This window comes from Odontomachus brunneus, unplaced genomic scaffold (genome assembly GCF_010583005.1).
Source record: "Odontomachus brunneus isolate Ranch 3 - 2012 unplaced genomic scaffold, Obru_v1 Obru_scaffold_118, whole genome shotgun sequence".
Classification (NCBI taxonomy): domain Eukaryota; kingdom Metazoa; phylum Arthropoda; class Insecta; order Hymenoptera; family Formicidae; genus Odontomachus; species Odontomachus brunneus.
In genome coordinates, this window is record NW_022639568.1 from 757,827 (window position 1) to 776,203 (window position 18,377).

Genomic DNA, 18,377 nt, shown 5'->3' on the forward strand with positions numbered 1-18,377 from the left:
ATGTACTTATCGACTAATGTTAATATCGCGTGCGCTTGCAGCTTTTTGTTTCTCACGCCTGACGCTACGTCAAACTCGATATTGCTGCTTTTTTTTCCTTAGGCTTCGGTATTGCGCACTCGGTAACGACGCGATATACGTACACTGGTTTGCATAACGGTCTCATGTGCTTGTTTCCGGCGCATTTCAGCCGGGCAATTACCAGGAGGATCTTGCTTTCGAGCTATTCGCGGACGAGTTTTCTTATTCACACCGAATAGAGATTGACCACGCGGCAGCAATAACAATGTTCAAGGGCGCGGCGAAGTACACACAAACCGACAAGTACGTAAGCGACGCGTCAAGAAGCCCGGTTAAAGGGCGAGGCAATTCTGAGGCTGCTCTATTAATGCCTTATCCACTTATTAATTACTCCCTTCCGAGAAAGAATTATCAGCGGTGAGGTCTCCCGTCATTGCGTTTCAAAAGTCGGTGAAAACAAAAAAGAAAGTGTTGCAGCAACTTTTCTTTTTTTTTTCCGCTGATTACGCGCATCAAAAGCGACGGCGACAACGACAGCGACTTCGAACGAAGGACTTCCCGACCGCGGAATAGCAGTGCACGCGCGCGTCCTGGAGCGGCAGAAGAGGGACGACGGGGAAGGCGGGGGGAGGGAGGCAGGGTAGGAGGGCGGTTGAACGACGCTACATTAAGCCGATATATCGCGAGACGGATAAATAGATAGACACGACGTAGTGGGAGACCGAGCAGGACGGAGATACAAATGAATGGTATTCTAGAAGCGTCCAAATGGCGGTCGCGCGCGACGCTTGGCACAATAAGTGATTTATGGCGTTGTGCCCCCTTAAGCGCTGCGAGATTCCCCTTTCCTCCCTCCTCACCGCCCTTCCCGAGGCCCTCTTTCGTCGAGCAGCGATGACCCGATATGTCAATATTACGGTGCAACAATAATTTGGCCACCGACATTGTGTAAGCACCGAACGCGTCGGATACACGAGGTGCGCGATTATATGAATGACTGATTAAATAATGTAATGACAATGCTGAGGTAAAAGTGTGCCAATACCTGAACACTAACAACACTGGCATCTAACTATATATATATATATATATATATATATATATATATATATATATATATATATATATATATATATATATATACATATATATATATATACACACACACATACATGAATATTTTTATGGATCTGTATAGTTATTTATTTGGGGCTTTTAAAAAACAAATATTTAAATTCTTAAAACGTAGAAAAAAATATATCCTATCTATATCTTATATTGAAAGTTTAAATATTTGCATTTAAAAACCAAAACAATAAAAATGTCCAGAGTTAGGTATCGATGTTATTAGTGTCCAGGTATTTGGTACTCTTTTACTTTAATGGCCATTAGACTATTTCCCAAGATTGTGATTCATCCAAGTGATTACAATAGATTTCCCCTTGAATGTTAAAGAGCCAAGATAAATCCAAATAAAATGAAAACCCTAAGATAAACACAAAAAATGAGTTTATAACAAACTTCTCGATTTCCCTCTCACTTTCTCCGTGTCTCTCTTCACTTTCTAGGTACTCTGCCATTTTCGTTAATCGACCCGCGGTGAAATTCCGATAAGCTAATTGACGTGATGATTAGAATATCGTCGGAATCGCCGCGACAATAGAAAGAGCTACGCGACGAAGACATTATCGAAGGTCAACGCGCGCACAATATCGAGGGGCATGTGCGCGCCTCCTCTCCCTCCCCCCTTTCCACCGGGCGCGCATAAGTGCATCCGTCGGAAACGAGAACGCGAGCGAGCGCGCGCGAGAGTATGTAGGCCCGTTCCTTTCTTCCCACTTTCTCGTGAGTCTTGTCTCTCCCCCTTTCTCTCTCTATCTCTCTTCGTCACACTATCATAACGAGCATTCTCCGTTTCATTTATATATACATAATACTCTCATTTTATGTTTATACCCTACATGTATATACATTGTATACACACACATAAAATAGAAATAGAGTAATGTAGATAATATGTACATGTATGTATATGAATGTGTACAAACTGGAAACATCCAAAGCCAAAAAGTGTGATTGAGAGAGAGAAAGAGAGAGAGAGAAAATAAATAAAAAATATAAACATATATAAAATTATTACACAATAATGTTCACCTATAATGTGTAGATAACTATGCAATAGTCATCATAATTAAAAATTAATCAGATGCCATAAAACGATTAAGCTAATTCTAGCATAAATTTGAATGCATAAATGGCTTATTATGCACGAGCAACATATATCATTCATAAAAATCATGCTACTGTAAGTGTAAGCAATGAGAGGTTAAAGTTCCTAAACTTTTGGAATTCTCGTTTGGCCGATTGTCACGGCGAAATTCGGATAATCTGATTGATGTAATCGATGTGACGCGCAAGATGCAACGTGGCTCGAAGGGAACGGGCGGCGGCGACGGCGGTGGCGGCGTCGTCGTTCGTCGATAAATTCGCGAGGCGACAATTTCGCAAACGGTCGTCTCCGCTGCTCGCAGCGAGAGAGACGATCGTGAACGTTCGACGCACGGTCGCGATCACACGCATGCACGCACGCGGGACGAAGGCATACACGAAAGAGGGGAAAGTCGGTGGCAAGCGCGCGCGGCTGCGGGGTGAGGGGTAATAATCGGGCCAGTTGGAGAGCGCGAGCAAAAAGAAAGGCGCGTGGCTCTCTCGAAGTGAGTCCTATCCGCGTGTCTCCTTCTATTTCCCCCTATCTCCCTTCCCGTCTACACCTCCACACAATTACTTATTTTGCGAGGACGTGATTACCAAGTGATAAAAGCGCAATTAAATTCGTAGGTCGTAAACATTTGTATAGCTCACGAGGTGTTTCAACATGCGGAAGATAAGGTGCCGACGCGAGCCGGACCGCGAGTGTCGTCATGTTTTGAGACAAATCACCGGGAATAATGCCGCGAATAATAATTATCGCAAGAAATATACCTGCAGAAATAATCACCGCAAGTTACACGAATTATTTCAAGTCACAATTACCGTGAATAATAAATATTTTCACAAGAGAGATATAATCATTGTGAGTTACAATTGTGTTGAGTAATAGTTACTAAAAGTAATAATTATAATTACAGGAAAAGTATATATAATAATTATAATAATAATTACGAGTAATAATAACTATATATATGAGCAGTAATTGTAATAATTACCACGAGTAACAATTGCCAGCCGATCGCTCGCCTTTTAGTAGCCAAGCCGACATTGTCTAACTCGCGACTTACGCGTGTTTCGTGACCTTACGTTCAACAGTGCGTACTGTTGATCATTCACCGCTGTCATGCACGCCGTGAATGACAGCGGTGTCTAAGTACGACATCGTCTAAGCGGTTGTCCAAGCCGGAACCGTCTCAAGATCGAAAGGTATCGATGCTACTCGGCTTGCTTATACACACACTCGGTACGAACAGAGAAACTTCCACAAGTATCTGCTTATTGTTTGCACGTTTACTATTTACCTATGCGTCGTACACACACCATTGTGCCGTGATACTTAACGAGTCTGCTCTTGCCGTTCGCTACAACAAACTGGCCGGGTCTCGCGCGCTTTGTCCGCGGAAGACCGGTGAATCGCGCGAGCCACGAGGCAGCTCGGCGAGGGAGACGCACCGGGACGCACGCCGGACACCATTGACGACGTCGTGTACATGCTTGCGTCTCCCGCCGCGCCGTGCACAAAGGCGCGCACACACGCACAGAGGACCCAAGCCGCCCGCAGGACGGTTCCACTCAGCCGAACGCTTCCTGCGCTTTCTTTTGGTCTTTTCTCTCTCTCTCTCTCTCTCTCTCTCTCTCTCTCTCTCCTCCTTACCGATCCCTTCTCCGTTTTGCTCCCGCGCGCGCGTTGCCACGAATCCGAATCTTAAACAATGCTGCATACGCGCAATCGTCCCCCAAGGACGGAAAGTGTAACGCGAACGGTACAGTTAAAAGGAACAGACCTTGTGCGTGTCACGCGTGGAGCAGCGACGCCGACGCTGCCGATGCTACCGCCGCGCGAGCGAAGCGACGCACGCATGGACGCGCGACGGACGAGCGAGCGAATGAGCGAGCGAATGAGCGAGCGACGCACCGTACGACGGTGCGATGATGGTATGTACGCGGGCACAGAAGTGTGTGTACGTACGTTTGATACGCGTACACAAACACGAGCGCGATGCGCGAATACGTATGTAAGGCGCGCCAACTGTCGCTGGCTGGCTACTTGCGGGAGCGAGCACGCAGGCAGGCAAGTGAGTGAACGGACAGGAAGGAAGAAACTCACTGCACTAACCTGTCGGAGGCGACTCACTCTCCCCTTGTATTCCTCGGCTGAGACGCGTCGTCGTATTTCCCCAAGTCCACGGCTAGTTGGAGTATTTGCACTGGATTGGCGGCCACACTGCGATCACCAAACTGTTCACACTCGTTCTCTCTCCTTCCTTCTTACTCGCTCGCTCACTCAGTCAGTCAGTCACTCTCTCGCTCTCTCGCTCGCTCGCTCTTGCTTGCTCATTCGCTCTCTTTCTTTCCTTCGCGCGCAAGCACGCTCTCTCTCTTTCTATCCTGCTCTCTCGCTCTCTCCCTCTCACTCGCTCACATTCGCTCACAGAGGCACACACACATGCACACAGCTTACTCTTTCTCTCTCTCTCTCTCTCTCTTTCTCTCAAGCCTCTTTCTCTACCTCTCTCACTCTAGCACCCTTTTTCTCTCCGCTTACACGGCGTTCCTCCGATGCGTCTTGTTCGTGGGATATTCAGGCTTCCCCTGCGACGCTGCCGCACGGCGATCCCACTCGGCTGCCGCGGCGAAACTTGGCGTCTAACCGGGTCCTGTGCCGCGGCACGATGCGATGTATCCGCACGGATACGGGCACTGGTGTTAACCGCGCGCGCGCCCGCCCGCCCGACGCCCCGACGGCCGCAGTATACGCGTAAGATCGCGCACGATTCGGCCACGAAAGAAAGGAGGTCGTTCGCACGCTCGTCTCGGTTACACTCGGTCTCGAATTGCGGCTATATGGCGCGGACTGCACTACTTCGCTCGCGGCTGCTCTCCCTCGCTGGAGCAAAATGGCGGCCCCCGGCCGCCCGAGTGACTCGCGCGCGCCGCCCGATGCTCGCCGTCACCGGCCGAGTGCGACCGACGCTGGCCGAGCGCGCCCGAAGCGCCGAGCCGACCGCGCCTCTGATTGGCTGGCGCTCGCTGCCAATCGCGGGCTCGGACGCGCTTCCCCGCGCGTTCTAATTGGCTGGCGCTCGCTGCCAATCGTAGGCTCGGACGCGCCTCCGCGCGCGTCTTTGAAAATCCGTCCGAATGCCGCTTTGAAGAAGAGGCGCCTTTCTCTCTCTCTTTCTCTGTCGACGACGCCGTGAGCCATCTGGGTCAATTCGTTCGCACTAGGATATCCCTATCTTTCGCAGCCTAAAGTCACGCGTAAACAAACTGATAATACACACCGTTTTCGTGACGAAAAAGTGAACCAACAGCAAGACGTTTCAACGAGTTGACGTGAGTTGTGCCCTGCGTTGCGTCCCGTACTCTGTTCGTCTAGGTGATTTTGCCTTCTTGTCATCGTTGTGGATTTCCTCTCTGTTTTTTACCGTCTTCTGCATTTTGACGTGAGAATGAAACGCTGCGACGTAATAATCGACACGCAGTCGAATTAGCTCGCTCGTCGCTCTTCTCTCCACCTGTCCACGCTGTCTTTGTCGCCTGCCTCGGCCTGGGTAGCCAACATGTCAGACGTCAAGAGTCTTGAGCATCCCACATTGAAGGTGAATGTCTTGTTAGCTTCATTTCTTCGATTTCTCGTAAACAAATGATCTCTGCGATTCCAGTTTAGCGAGGAACATGTAATGCCATTTGGAAATTTTGTTAAAGTAGAAACGCATATAAATATGAATGCAACATGTAAATATAGATACTGTAAATATAGTTACAAATTATATACATAACTATATATATCATACATACATATATTTATTATTTACTGTAATAAATATATATATTATAATTATTATTTTATTATATATACACATTGTACTTAGCAGTAAATATGTATATGTTCTTAAAATGCAACATATATCTATCTTACACTGAGAAATATCCGATATGCCTTTCTTGTACTTTTGTTTCATCGACTTTTTCTTTTTTTATTCAGATTATATTTAGCACACACACACATGCATCAAAAAATATTCTACTGCTAACAAAAGCAATTACCCAATTTGTTTTGTTAAGTAATGATAATTTTCAAAGAATATTTTTTTGGTAATATTTTTAAAATGTACTTATCATAAATGTGAAAGAAGCTCTCTCTTGTTATATATTTAACAAAAGAATTTATTCTCTGTATAAGAATATTGTAAAACTGTGATAGAATTGCAGATATATAAACTTATGAAATACTTAAAACAAGTAACATTTTCTTGAACACGTGTGCTTTCTTGTGTCTATTGACTGCTGAATACAATGATAAATATTTATGATACTTTATAAATTTTAACATGCAACAATGTATACAATTTCGATATGAATAGGTGCCATACGAACTACTGAATAAAAAGTTTCGCTCTGCTCAAAAAGCCCTGGACAGAGAAGTCTCTCATCTCCAAACAATGTCAAATGAGCTCGAGAAAGAACTGAAGGCTGACGAGCCGGAAACATATGTTGCCAGTGGTGATATAACGAAACTGCTGGATGGAGTAGTGGCGAAACTTCAAGTATTGAAACGTAAAGCACAAGAGTCAATCGCTGAGGAGTTGCAGGCAGGCCTGGTATGTAAGAGAAGACTGGACCATCTGAAGAAACACGCCAACACCTCGCCGAGCGCCGTAAATCAGTGGCGGCGGCAGAGACTCGACAGGATGTTGGTGGAATACTTCCTTCGTAAAGGTTACTACAAGACAGCGACCAAGCTGGCTGACAGCAGTGAACTCAGGGACTTAACAAACATAGGTACTAGCATTTAAGTCTTTAATGTTTTGAGTGCTTTTCATTTGAATGTACTTATGAATACCTTGTAAGCATTTAAGTCTTTAATGTTTTGAGTGCTTTTCATTTGAATGTACTTATGAATACCTTGTAAGCATTTAAGTCTTTAATGTTTTGAGTGCTTTTCATTTGAATGTACTTATGAATACCTTGTAAGCATTTAAGTCTTTAATGTTTTGAGTGCTTTTCATTTGAATGTACTTATGAATACCTTGTAAGAAGCATTGAAAGTGTCCACTTACTATGACTGATGGACATTATATTGAAGTCTCATCAATAGACTTGTTTCTCCAGATGGGATCGGTTTGACAGATACGATAGATCGCTGTGATATTTGTAGATGTATTTATGGTGTCACGAGAAGTGGAAAGATCTTTGGCGAATCATGAGACTGCGAGATGCATCAGCTGGTGTCACGACAATCGCTCGAAACTGCGAAAGTTGGGCAGCACGATGGAATTTAATTTGCGCGTGCAGGAGTTTATCGAGTTGGTGAGAAACGATCGGAGACTCGATGCGGTTAAACACGCGCGCAAATATTTTGGCAGTTACGACGATTATCAGTTGCAAGAGATTCAATGTTGCATGGGCCAGTTGGCCTTTCCAGCCAATACTTGTCTCAGTCCATACAAAGACCTGTTGGATGAGAAAAGGTGCGCTCGACAAAGATATAGATATGAAATCAGAATAGATATGAAATATCAGAATGGGAAAGTAACGTGTTACTTTCCCATTCACTATCACTAACTTCCTTTTACTTTTAAGTAATTTTAGGATACCTTTAATATTATCACTAACTTCCTTTTACTTTTAAGTAATTTTAGGATATCTTTAAAAACAGTAATAAGTTATTTTCAAGAAAAGATTTTCAAATCTTGGTGAAAGAAAAGTAATAGAAATTATTTAATTAACCTTAACCTTTAGACCGCCGGGAAAGCTATTTTTGTGACTCTGCACAAATCTCAAAATTCTACGTTATGTCTATGTTAATTATACAGAACAATTTTTGAGAAAAAGAAATCACTTTTTTAATGAAAAAATGCCAGCAAACTAAAAATTAAATAAACTGGTCTTCTTAGTAAATCTTAAATAATGTGATCTAAAATAATGAAAAATCTAAAATAAATCTTAAATAATGATAATGGTAACGAGTAATTTTTCATATAAGTAACAATAAGATATCTTTTTAATATATAACCATAATGAGTTACTTTTTAAAAGTAACTTCCCCACTCTGTGAGCCATTTTAAAATATCCTTGATGTGAGGATTTATTCTAATTCGTCTTTTCTTTTTCTTTTAGATGGGACAAATTAATCGAACAATTCAGGCACGAGAATTATAGGCTATTTCAGTTGGCTAGTCAGAGCGTTTTTACAGTGGCTCTTCAAGCCGGGCTATCGGCACTCAAGACGCCACAGTGTTACAGCAATAACAAGGAGGGCAGAAACCCGAGTTGCCCGGTTTGCAATGAAGCACTGAACGAATTGGCTATGCCGCTGCCTTTCGCACATTGTTCGCAATCACGGCTTGTTTGTAGCATAAGCGGGAAACCGTTAAATGAGTACAATCAACCCATGATGATGCCGAACGGATATGTATATGGAGAACAAGTAAGCAAAATTTTTTTTATCAACACTATCTTAAATATTCTATATATCTTAACCCTTTTTAACGGTCGAATTGTGTTCTGTGAATCAGAAATAAGAAAGAATCAGAAAGTGTACAATGAATCAGAAAGAATACAAATAAGAACAGTTATATAAAAGTCTGTTATATAAGGGTCTGTTAAAGCTTCATTTAAAAGTTATAAAGAAGATATGAAATATGTTTCAAATGGAAACTACAGCAGATTCGTTTTTATTGTCAACACTATGTACTGTGATTATATTGATGTTCCACTTTAAAATGACGATCGTTTTCTTCGATGCAAGATTCACATTATTAAAAAATTGTGTATAATACAAGATTTTTATGTTGATTTTACTCCATTTCAAATTTTACTTACTTCCAATATTAGTTGAGCTCATTCGTAACGTGTAGCATATCTCGTTTCATAAACTTTTTCTCTCATTGTTTCCTCTCAATGCTTCATAGATAAAAATCTAACATCATAAAATTTAGTAATCTTAAAAGCTATAGAATTGATTCTTTTCCATCATACTTTTTTGTTATATACTTCTATAGACCTATTTATGTAACACTGTTCAATTTTTTTCCATGTAATATATTGGCATAATTTGGCCGTTGAAAAACTTGAAAAAAATCCTGTATAATACATGTACTTTAATTATAAACTAATGTGACTTAAGATCATGAATTTCCCCCTAAGAATCATTAATTTAACATATAACACGTTCACACAGGGGAATGTAAACATTTCGTCTGTTACATACAATACGTAATATGGTGAATTTCTCGATGCAGGCTCTAGAAAAGATGGCTCAAGAGAACAACGGTACTGTGATTTGCCCGAAAACCAAAGAAGCATTTCCGTACAAGAAGATCGAGAAGGTTTACGTTATGTAAATCAGATATTTGACACAGCATATATGTCGTATTATATGCAATGCTTACTGAGGCACTCTCCTTGCTCTAATCTCTTATTTAATTAAATACGATTGTATACCGTCGACTAATGGAATACGAGAATAACATTTATTTTTAAGGAAAACCGAGATCGACCGCTTTATTTACGCTCACCCTGTATAGTCGAGATAAGAGCGGACGTGGAGATAGATAGATAGATAGAGAGAGAGAGAGAGAGAGAGAGAGAGAGAGAGAGAAAAAAGGGAGACATTGATCCTTAGTAACTCGAATATTTAAAAATTAATGTTATAATAAAAAATTATTTCTTATATATTAATTATGTATCGTTTTCTATTGATATAATATAAAGGGCGTCTCACAGCGGCTGAGAAATATTTGAATAACATATTCCGGGAATTTTACCAGTCAAAGATATTAATAATTTCTATTCATTTTTCTGTCCTGATTGATTCTTAATAAATCTAACATTAAGAATGCCAGTGGCTGACTCAAATTGTTATTAATATTTTCGACTGCAAATCTCAGTACATTATCGAGGCTGCTTCGCGATAACTGTGAGGCATCCTTTTCTGTATGCGTACGTTGCCATTAGGCAGTGTTAGATTAATGAGGGCTAACGCGGCCAGTTAGTCCTTACTCATTTATTTAACATTCTTTCTACAATAAATTGAACGGTTCAAACAGTTTCCTTCGTAAATCTACTTATTTATATGAGACGCATGAATCTCTTACTTCACAAGGTCTCTTCGATCCCTCTTACGCTCATACACTAGACATGTGTCGAGACTTCCAACTCGACTGAGTCGGGAAGAAAGTCGGAAAGAAGAAGAAGACCAACGCATGCGTGGCCCTTGATGAATATTTTATGGATATTTAATATTCATACAAGAACACATCGACTTCTTTTTTCCGACCGGAATCTCCGGCATGACTAAGCGATCGAGGCTCGCGTCGTCAAGTTATTAACTCTGGACATCGGTCCTTCTCTCTCGAAGCACGATGTACCTTTTCACCGATCTTCCGATTCTCTTTTATTTCCCGGCGATTTTTTTAATTCCTCACAAACGTTCGACTTCGAATCCGATCGAGAGAAGGAACCCGCGGTTTCTGAGTCTCCCTGTATCTCTGCGTTCATAATTATGCACACGCGCACATTTCGACGTGGAGAAATGGCAGAGTCGAGCTCGCGACGATAACGCATCAACCGGGTCGCCGCGAACTTTATTCTCAGGAGATAGCTTGCACCATTTCTACGCGGAAACGAACGCGCTCGTACGTCTTACATACACAGCGTGCCTAATATTAATGGTGAATTCGTCCTTTTAATTATTATCATTAGTAGACTTAAGATCTAGAACGAGATATACGATATGCGTGGGAAACAATCGTGTCGAATGGAAAAGTTTACTCGTGACCGAATCCATATAAAAATATTCCATCTACTCTATCGGTTTCTTTTTCTTCATCTTCATTTTCATTTATCTTTAAATTCAAAAGTGAGTCTTCCGATTATTGGATTTATCATCGAATTCCTTCGACTTTATTGTCTGCATTGCTTCGTACGGAGGATTGTCCATGTAGGAATTCAGAATGCGCTTTTAGAATCATCATTGTCATTTTTCCGTCAGTCTGATAAGATGATGATCGAGGTAAAACGTTCCCTTCTTTCGTTTTCTTTCTCTCATCGCAAGGTTACCGATGGAGAAACGCGCTTCTATTCGCGACGCGATGATTCCATAACTTGCCTATTATCTTATGTAATCTCGTCCAAGAGAGACTTATCTTCCTCATTTCTTCGAAATTGAACGGCTCAATTTCCATTTCCTTAAATCCAAGTAATAAGTTACGATATGACAGAATTCTGGAAAACTTCGATTATCAATTGCAAGTTATATTACGTGCCTCTCGATACGATCCACCACTTTCTCCTAGAATCATCGCGTCGTAAGCGAAACGTCCTTTTTTAGCGCGAACCTTTTCTTTTCAAGTTTGTCGATCTGTAGAGGCTAAATCGACGAGAGATAATGGATTATCGATACGCCTTAAAAGTTGATAGAGATAATGGAGATGATTAGAGTCGATTAGGTACACCAAGCTGGCGTGGCTTTACCTACTTTAGGATTAATTTAAAAAATGCAAGTGTGTGTGTGTGTATAAATGAGCAAGAGATCGATTACGTATGCAATACGTGCGCTCCTGCTGAAAACGCGTCATCTGTGTTGTTTCTAAAATATTTGTTTAAACTTCCATCTATGAGCTTTAACTCGTACCTCTTCTCGTATCAGTGACGATCAGAGAAGAGAAAAAAAAAATGAAACTTTAATCGAACCTACGCTGAGAAAATCACATTTAAAAATTTATTCGGGGATGAGATTTATTTCCCTGAAATAAAGTTTATTTCTGGAAAATTAAAGTTTACTTTCTGTGAAAAATAAACTTTTATCCCACAAATAAATTTGCAGGTATTTTTTCTCAGAGTACTTTGGGAACGATTTAAGTGTTTACAACTGAGTACGAGATCGTCTGGATGAGGTCTCTTTGTACAAAAATACAAAATCGAAAGCTGCTGCCCGTCTCGCGATGCGTGTCACCTTAAAACGTAATGCAAGGTGTGTTCGATGCAAAATTTGAGTGTTATTATTATTATAAAACAGCTAGGAAAAAGTTCCGATGATGACGACGAGTGAACGAAAGATCGCTTGGATTCGTAACGGTGGTCCTGCGAGAAGCATAAGTCGGTCGCGTATGCTTATGGTAAGCAATTACAACACGCACTCTCTAAATCTCTTAGGGTTGATTCTCGCTGAAAACAGGTGAAAATTTGAATTAATTAAATTTCTCAAGACGATATTGCAAATATCGCCACTTTGATAAAAGTTCCACTTAAACTTTGAAAGGATTCTTGCTTCATACGAGTGTATGTTTTAAACGATTAAATTTGTTCATTTAATGACGAAATAAATCAAATTATGGTTTAATTTCGAGAGAAAATCTTCACTCGACAATGTAGAATGGAGAAATTCACTGTGAGTAAAAAGTTATTCAAATTTGAGCAACTTTGTTGTGACTTTATTTTTTAAATGAATTTTACTCAAAGAAGTTTTAAGAGTTTTCTCTAAATTTCTTGCAATAAAATTTCAGCGAGAACGAGTGAATATTTAACTCAAATCTAAAGTAAATTTTTCTAATCCATACGAGTGAACGTTTCTATAGATTGAAGTGAATTTCTTTTTGTGTGACGATTGAATATATAAAATATACTCCTCAACTTTCAAAAGAACGACTTAGAATGGAGACTTTACTCCATATAAGTGAAAAAATTCGAGTGACTCAGTTGTAATTCCATTGTTACTGGAATTTCACTCTGAGAAATTTAGAGAGTATTTTACGATGTCTCAGTTACAATACGCGAAAATATTTTGTCCTCTTTATTAGATGCGCCTTAACTCTAACATTTTAAACTAAAGCTGACGTGAAGTAACGCACGCGCGCGCGTGTGTGTATGTATGTGTGCAATACGATGAAACAACCAAAGAATCATAAAGACTATCGTCATTCAACCAAAGAATCATAAAGAACGTCATTCGCGGAAGAATTATTATTGTGCATCGCGCTTGGATTTCATGCGATCACGATTGTTTATGAAACGAAGGACATTTTGCGATCTGTTTCACAGCTTAAAATAACAAACGTTATCATATACGCTTTATCAACTGTACACGGATACATACGGCGGAAATAAGAATCACGCGCTCGTTTAAAGCGTAATCATGGCCGGAAAGATGTAACCAACTTCCAATTTCGAAGCATGCATTGTTTCACAAAAACGCGCATGGTTTTAGTAAGATTATTAAAACAGCAAACGAGGACTAGTATCGGCTAGTCTCAACTCTCTCATCTCGCTTTTGGAGGCGCGGTTAAATTCGCTTCAAGCGTTATGGAAACAGGGAAAAGAATGTTCCCAGAGATCTGTGAAAATTTCGTATAAAAATTACTCCGTATAAAATCCCTATCGATAATAACCACGAAATTTTCACGTGGAAGTAAATTGTGAAATTGGAAATTCGTGAATGAATCTGTGCGACGAAGAGTAATATAGTCCGCTTTATCGACTCGAGTCTATCAGAGATACCGCGAGAGTGAAAACTTATCGTTTAACTTACTTAATAATCGTTAGGAGAGATCTACTTAAAATTAACTTAAATCTATCGGGACACGCGCGAGAGGTACATGTATACCGTGAACTTATCTCGCGTCTGTTATTCGGTGAGAAAATTCGAGACACTGCGAAGTAAATCGCAGAATAAACACAACCATGTTAATCAATGAGCACAGTCGAATAAAGCTACAAGAAAAAAACAAAAAATGTAAAATACATAGAGCTCGATACGACAGATTGTTGGCGGATAATGCTTTAAATAATTCCAGTTTGATTTTGCAACACCTGTCGTCGATGACGACGCAAACGGCGTAAAAAAGTCAGTAGAGAAAAATCACACGACATCATCGGACAGACGTTGGTTCGAAGACAAAGCATCGAAATCGTGTATGCGTTTAATTAGTGAGCGATCGCCGCTCTGAATCTTCGTCGCCTTCGATAAAACTGTCATCTCTCTATTTATATTAACAGTGTATATATCTATATGCACACGGGACGTCTCGCGCCGGTCGCAACCTCAGCTTCAACGACACATTCGCGGACGTGCCAACGGAGGAATCGCGAGCCGCAAGAGACGCCCCGTGCCTGTGTCCGCGTATACCCAGGTTTGCCAGCCGGACCAATTCCGAAACACGGACTGTCCTCTCTTTGTCTCTTTGCGCGGGAGAATTCAGCGAGTGGCAACTTTAGCGTAGACTCTATCTAAAATTGTAATGCTTAACGATTAGTAAGAGGCATATTCTCGCGCGCCGCGCGCTTAACGCCAAACACATGGCCCCTGCGAACGCGATGATCTCCGGGGAATGCACCGGTGGACAATGGAAAATTCGCGGGAGAGGCTTCAGCGCTAAGCGCGGGGCGAATGTTATCATCATATATATATGGGAGAGATCTAAATACGACGTGATCTCTCATCAACGATGAAATCTGCATAGCGGTTTCTATCCGAACGACGCGATAAGAGAGAACGTGAATATGATTCTTTTTCTTCTCATTAATAAGGCTTATTGGTCCGGTTTTATTTTATAATCGGGTGGGGTCAATAATAATATAGTAAAATTGTCAGGCTGGTGCAAAAGGCTCGTCTTCTGGTCTCTTGTAAAGAAAGAAGGTTGGGAGATTCCTTGAAAAGAGAGAAAAAGAGTTACGAGAACTTTCTTTTCTGGATGGAGATTAACCATAAAAATAACTTGAATAAAAATATTATCGCGAAACGGTACATGATTTTGCTTTCAATTTTACCCGACAAACCTTTTGCACCACTGTGCCTGTTCGTTTCACTCACACTTTCTAACATTTCCTGAGCTTCAAACGAACTCGAGTGTTGAATATATTCGAGCGTTGGATAGGTGAAAGAACAGAGGAATCGAGTGCAGATGGGGCGATTGAAACGAACAGGCCCATCTACAACTTGCTTCTAATCCTCGTGAAATCATAGATCCCAATATTCCCTATTCAGATCTGTTGCAACGACTGCGCGAGATCAATCTCTGTACGCATAGTAGATCGTCTTCCGGATCGTTAATGCACTTTGCGTGGTCTTTACGTTTATAACTTACGTACGCTCGTGTGTAACTAGTTGTATAACGTACAGAGTCGTCCACAAGAGGAACTGAAGAATCCAGCGGCGTAAAATAGAGAAAAGACGTCTAACCAACGTGACTCGAGAAACTGATCTCTTGGAAATATCGTCTACGCCTCTGAATTCTTCGGCCGTTCTTCCAGGTCGCTCTCTGTACACCGTCTCCTATCAATGGTACGTCGAAGATTGAAACGTATAATTCCGAAGAGTTCAGTTTCTGTCTCGGCATCGGCGGGGGAAGGGGCGAGAGAGACAAGTCTGTACGTCATGGGAAAGAGGAGAGCTCATGTTCCGCTTCCCTATAAGCACATCGCTGCGCATCTGCGATGTCCGAGCTCGACGGAAGTTATACTGGTGTCAATCCTCGGTCAAAAATCATGTCGTCGATGTGAATAAAGTCACACACTTATAAAAAACATACGCATGGCTCCGAACGGTCGCGTTTAGTGTCAATCTATACTGTAAAGAATTGTACGATTAAATTTATGTATATATATATGTATATATACGTTTAACGTACATGCGTTGATGTACGTATGCACATGTACATTAAACGTATGTGTATGTATAAGTAAATGAGTCTCTCGATGCGACTTTCCTTCATTCGAGTTGACGTAAGCGGCTTTCGCTTCTTCGAGAAACGTCGTATCTTTATTCGTCTCTTAATCTCGGCAACACCGGAAGTAACGTTTTATTCCTCCTTCTCGGAATATCTTCAGTTGTTCTTATGCTTCAGTTTGTAACTGCTGGATATAGACTGTATATATGCATATATGTGTGTATATATATACACACTCTCTCTCAAATCTCGAATGCACACACTCCGTCTCTTCTCTAACTCCTGAGTACTGAATACAAGCGGCGCGCTCTCCATACCGAGAGCGATCAAAACGTCACGCTGGCCACGAAGCTCGGCATGATCATCGAGAACAAGATTCCCGTGAAGATGCCTGTGATTAGGGACGCCGCACCGAACATGCCTGCCGTTGACGCGTACTGCGAGTCCACCATTCTGGAAAGGATACGTTTATTACTGTATCTGGTGTATACATATCATAATGTGCAATTATCTTCATGCATATTAATATTGCGATGTAATATTATAGTCTGTTATAATAATATAGTGTATGAAATTTAATACTACAGTGTGATATTATAGTGATATATAATTGCACACGCGATAAAAGTACTTAAATTAGAAATATCAATTATCATGATTTATATATTCTTTCAACTGTCTTGCAAGTCTCTTTCGTTAGTGATACGTACTTGGGACAATACATCATTGACAATGACGACAAGTAGCCGCTGCTGAAGCCCATAGTAACGGCGATGGCCAAGTAGATCCAATCGTTGTGGATGTACACCGGTAATATTCTATGCGTGTTAGCTGGTTGATAGTTGCAAAACAGGAATAACGGTAAATACGCGAGTCGCAGGATCACGGGGATCACCAGGTACTTCTTGCTGGGCTGTTCCGAAGTAAAATGTATCGTGCAGCGTGTATATACGTAATATGCATATATAAAATGATGCATATGTATAAGTAAAATTCGAGCGTACATACCCATTGAACAAGCGACGCGACGGAGCTACCAAGCATGGCAGTGATGTTGAACGTCAAGAAACACATGACGCTACTGTAATAGTTGGGTGACACCACGAAGTTCTCGTTCGAGGACCGTATGTCGGAGTGAACGGATGGGAAGAGAGCCAGAGTGACGAAAAAGATGAGGAACGTGTTGAAGCATTGCGGGAAACACGCCTTGAACACCTTCCAATAGGGTGGCCTCTGAGTGCCTCTAGTGTTGTTCTCCAATTGTCTCTTGTTTGCCTCCTTCTGATGAATCATCTCGTGGTATCGATAAAATCTCTGTGAAAATTCCAATAACGTTAGTGATCGACTCACAGTTAGTTAGGAACAGAATAGAGCGAGTAATCAGAGTTTTACGTTTATCGGGAGGGCGAAATAAGTGTCAAAGCAAATCAGCAGGATGAACAAAGCCGTGATGAAGTAATATATGGCGGCGGTGCGTGCGTTCGTCGCTATTATTTGCGCGAGGAAGTTTATTATGGCTGTGAACGTCCCGCTTATATTCTGGAAAATAGCATAAAACATATGTATGTGAATAAATAAATAAATAAAGACTCATTATACACAATAACGATATTTAATATAAAACATTGGTACTTACCGAACCCAAGACAACGGCGCCCGTATATTTGCTCGGTAATTTCGCCGCCATTCCAAATACAGAATTTTGATAAATGCCATTGGCAGCTAAAACACAATAAAAATTTTTACTAAAACTTTTCTTCTAACGCTATAAAGTTTGATATGATTGGCTCACTTACTATTTAATATGACAACGGAGACCATAGTGATCCAGAAAAATATTCCTGGCCAGCCAGAACTGTCAGTCATCGCCAGCACGATGGTGAATACAAAGATCAGAACTAGGACGAAGATACTCCATACTATGCGCGTCGTCAGGTTGCCTCTGAAAAGTTAAAAGCGAATATCATTAGCGAAACTGAACCATTATGTCACCGACTGTAGTGACTATTTTATCGTAAAAGTAACAGCAAGTAATTTATGATTAATAATTACTCGGTATAAAAGATAATTGTGACTGAAATAATAGTCTTTCATACCGAACAAAGTACGTACCCCAATTGTAGAAATACGTTCAGCCAATTGAACAGCAGATTCGGCACTTGCGCGGAAAATCCCAGATACGCGAGGAAATTCGTCGCGTAGTTCGTCTCCACGCCGGTGTAATCCTTGGACAGTTTGTAACTGACAAAATACTGCAAGAACAAGTACGGAAATTATGACAATTGCTGAAAGTGACTCAAGATGTAAGAACTGCCATGTCGAAACAACTCTCGCTCACCTCTTTAGCCGTTATGAACATATTCCATGGCATCAAGGCACCGATTCCGTGAAGTATCATTATGCAAAATACTAAGTTTAATCTGAAAAAAAAAAAAAAAAACCGAATATGTAATAAGATATATTAGTGGCGTAGCC

At 41.1% G+C, this 18,377-nt stretch overlaps 3 protein-coding genes across 15 annotated transcripts in view; 1 reads left to right on the plus strand and 2 right to left on the minus strand.

Annotated features, from left to right (window-relative positions):
* LOC116849586 (C-terminal-binding protein) overlaps positions 1-5,174 on the minus strand; it is a 51,584-nt gene extending 46,410 nt beyond the window's left edge. For 2 of the 7 annotated variants that reach the window (XM_032826897.1, XM_032826898.1), the window contains exons 1-2: positions 4,778-5,167; positions 4,349-4,456 (exon numbers count right to left, since the gene is read on the minus strand). The gene's annotated coding sequence lies outside the window, so the exon portion shown is untranslated. Of the gene's footprint in view, positions 1-4,339; positions 4,457-4,741 lie in introns of all 7 variants that reach the window. The other 5 variants (XM_032826891.1, XM_032826893.1, XM_032826892.1 and 2 more) reach the window with 5 other exon arrangements.
* A 269-nt stretch (positions 5,175-5,443) lies between these two features.
* Positions 5,444-9,832, plus strand: LOC116849584 (E3 ubiquitin-protein transferase MAEA). The gene is made up of 5 exons (XM_032826890.1): positions 5,444-5,834; positions 6,600-7,017; positions 7,394-7,706; positions 8,356-8,665; positions 9,480-9,832. The coding sequence occupies exons 1-5, from the start codon at positions 5,796-5,798 to the stop codon at positions 9,579-9,581; spliced, it is 1,182 nt and encodes a 393-aa protein (XP_032682781.1). The 5' UTR covers positions 5,444-5,795; the 3' UTR covers positions 9,582-9,832.
* Positions 9,833-10,228: 396 nt separating this feature from the next.
* LOC116849582 (NADPH-dependent diflavin oxidoreductase 1-like) overlaps positions 10,229-18,377 on the minus strand; it is a 20,251-nt gene continuing 12,102 nt past the window's right edge. For all 7 annotated transcript variants that reach the window (XM_032826889.1, XM_032826885.1, XM_032826886.1 and 4 more), the window contains 8 exons: positions 18,241-18,322; positions 18,015-18,154; positions 17,699-17,844; positions 17,539-17,624; positions 17,295-17,441; positions 16,911-17,216; positions 16,613-16,815; positions 10,229-16,355 (listed from right to left, as the gene is read on the minus strand). In XM_032826889.1, coding sequence (XP_032682780.1) covers positions 16,229-16,355; positions 16,613-16,815; positions 16,911-17,216; positions 17,295-17,441; positions 17,539-17,624; positions 17,699-17,844; positions 18,015-18,154; positions 18,241-18,322 — 1,237 coding nt within the window. In that variant the 3' untranslated portion in view covers positions 10,229-16,228. The remainder of the gene's footprint in view (positions 16,356-16,612; positions 16,816-16,910; positions 17,217-17,294; positions 17,442-17,538; positions 17,625-17,698; positions 17,845-18,014; positions 18,155-18,240; positions 18,323-18,377) is intronic.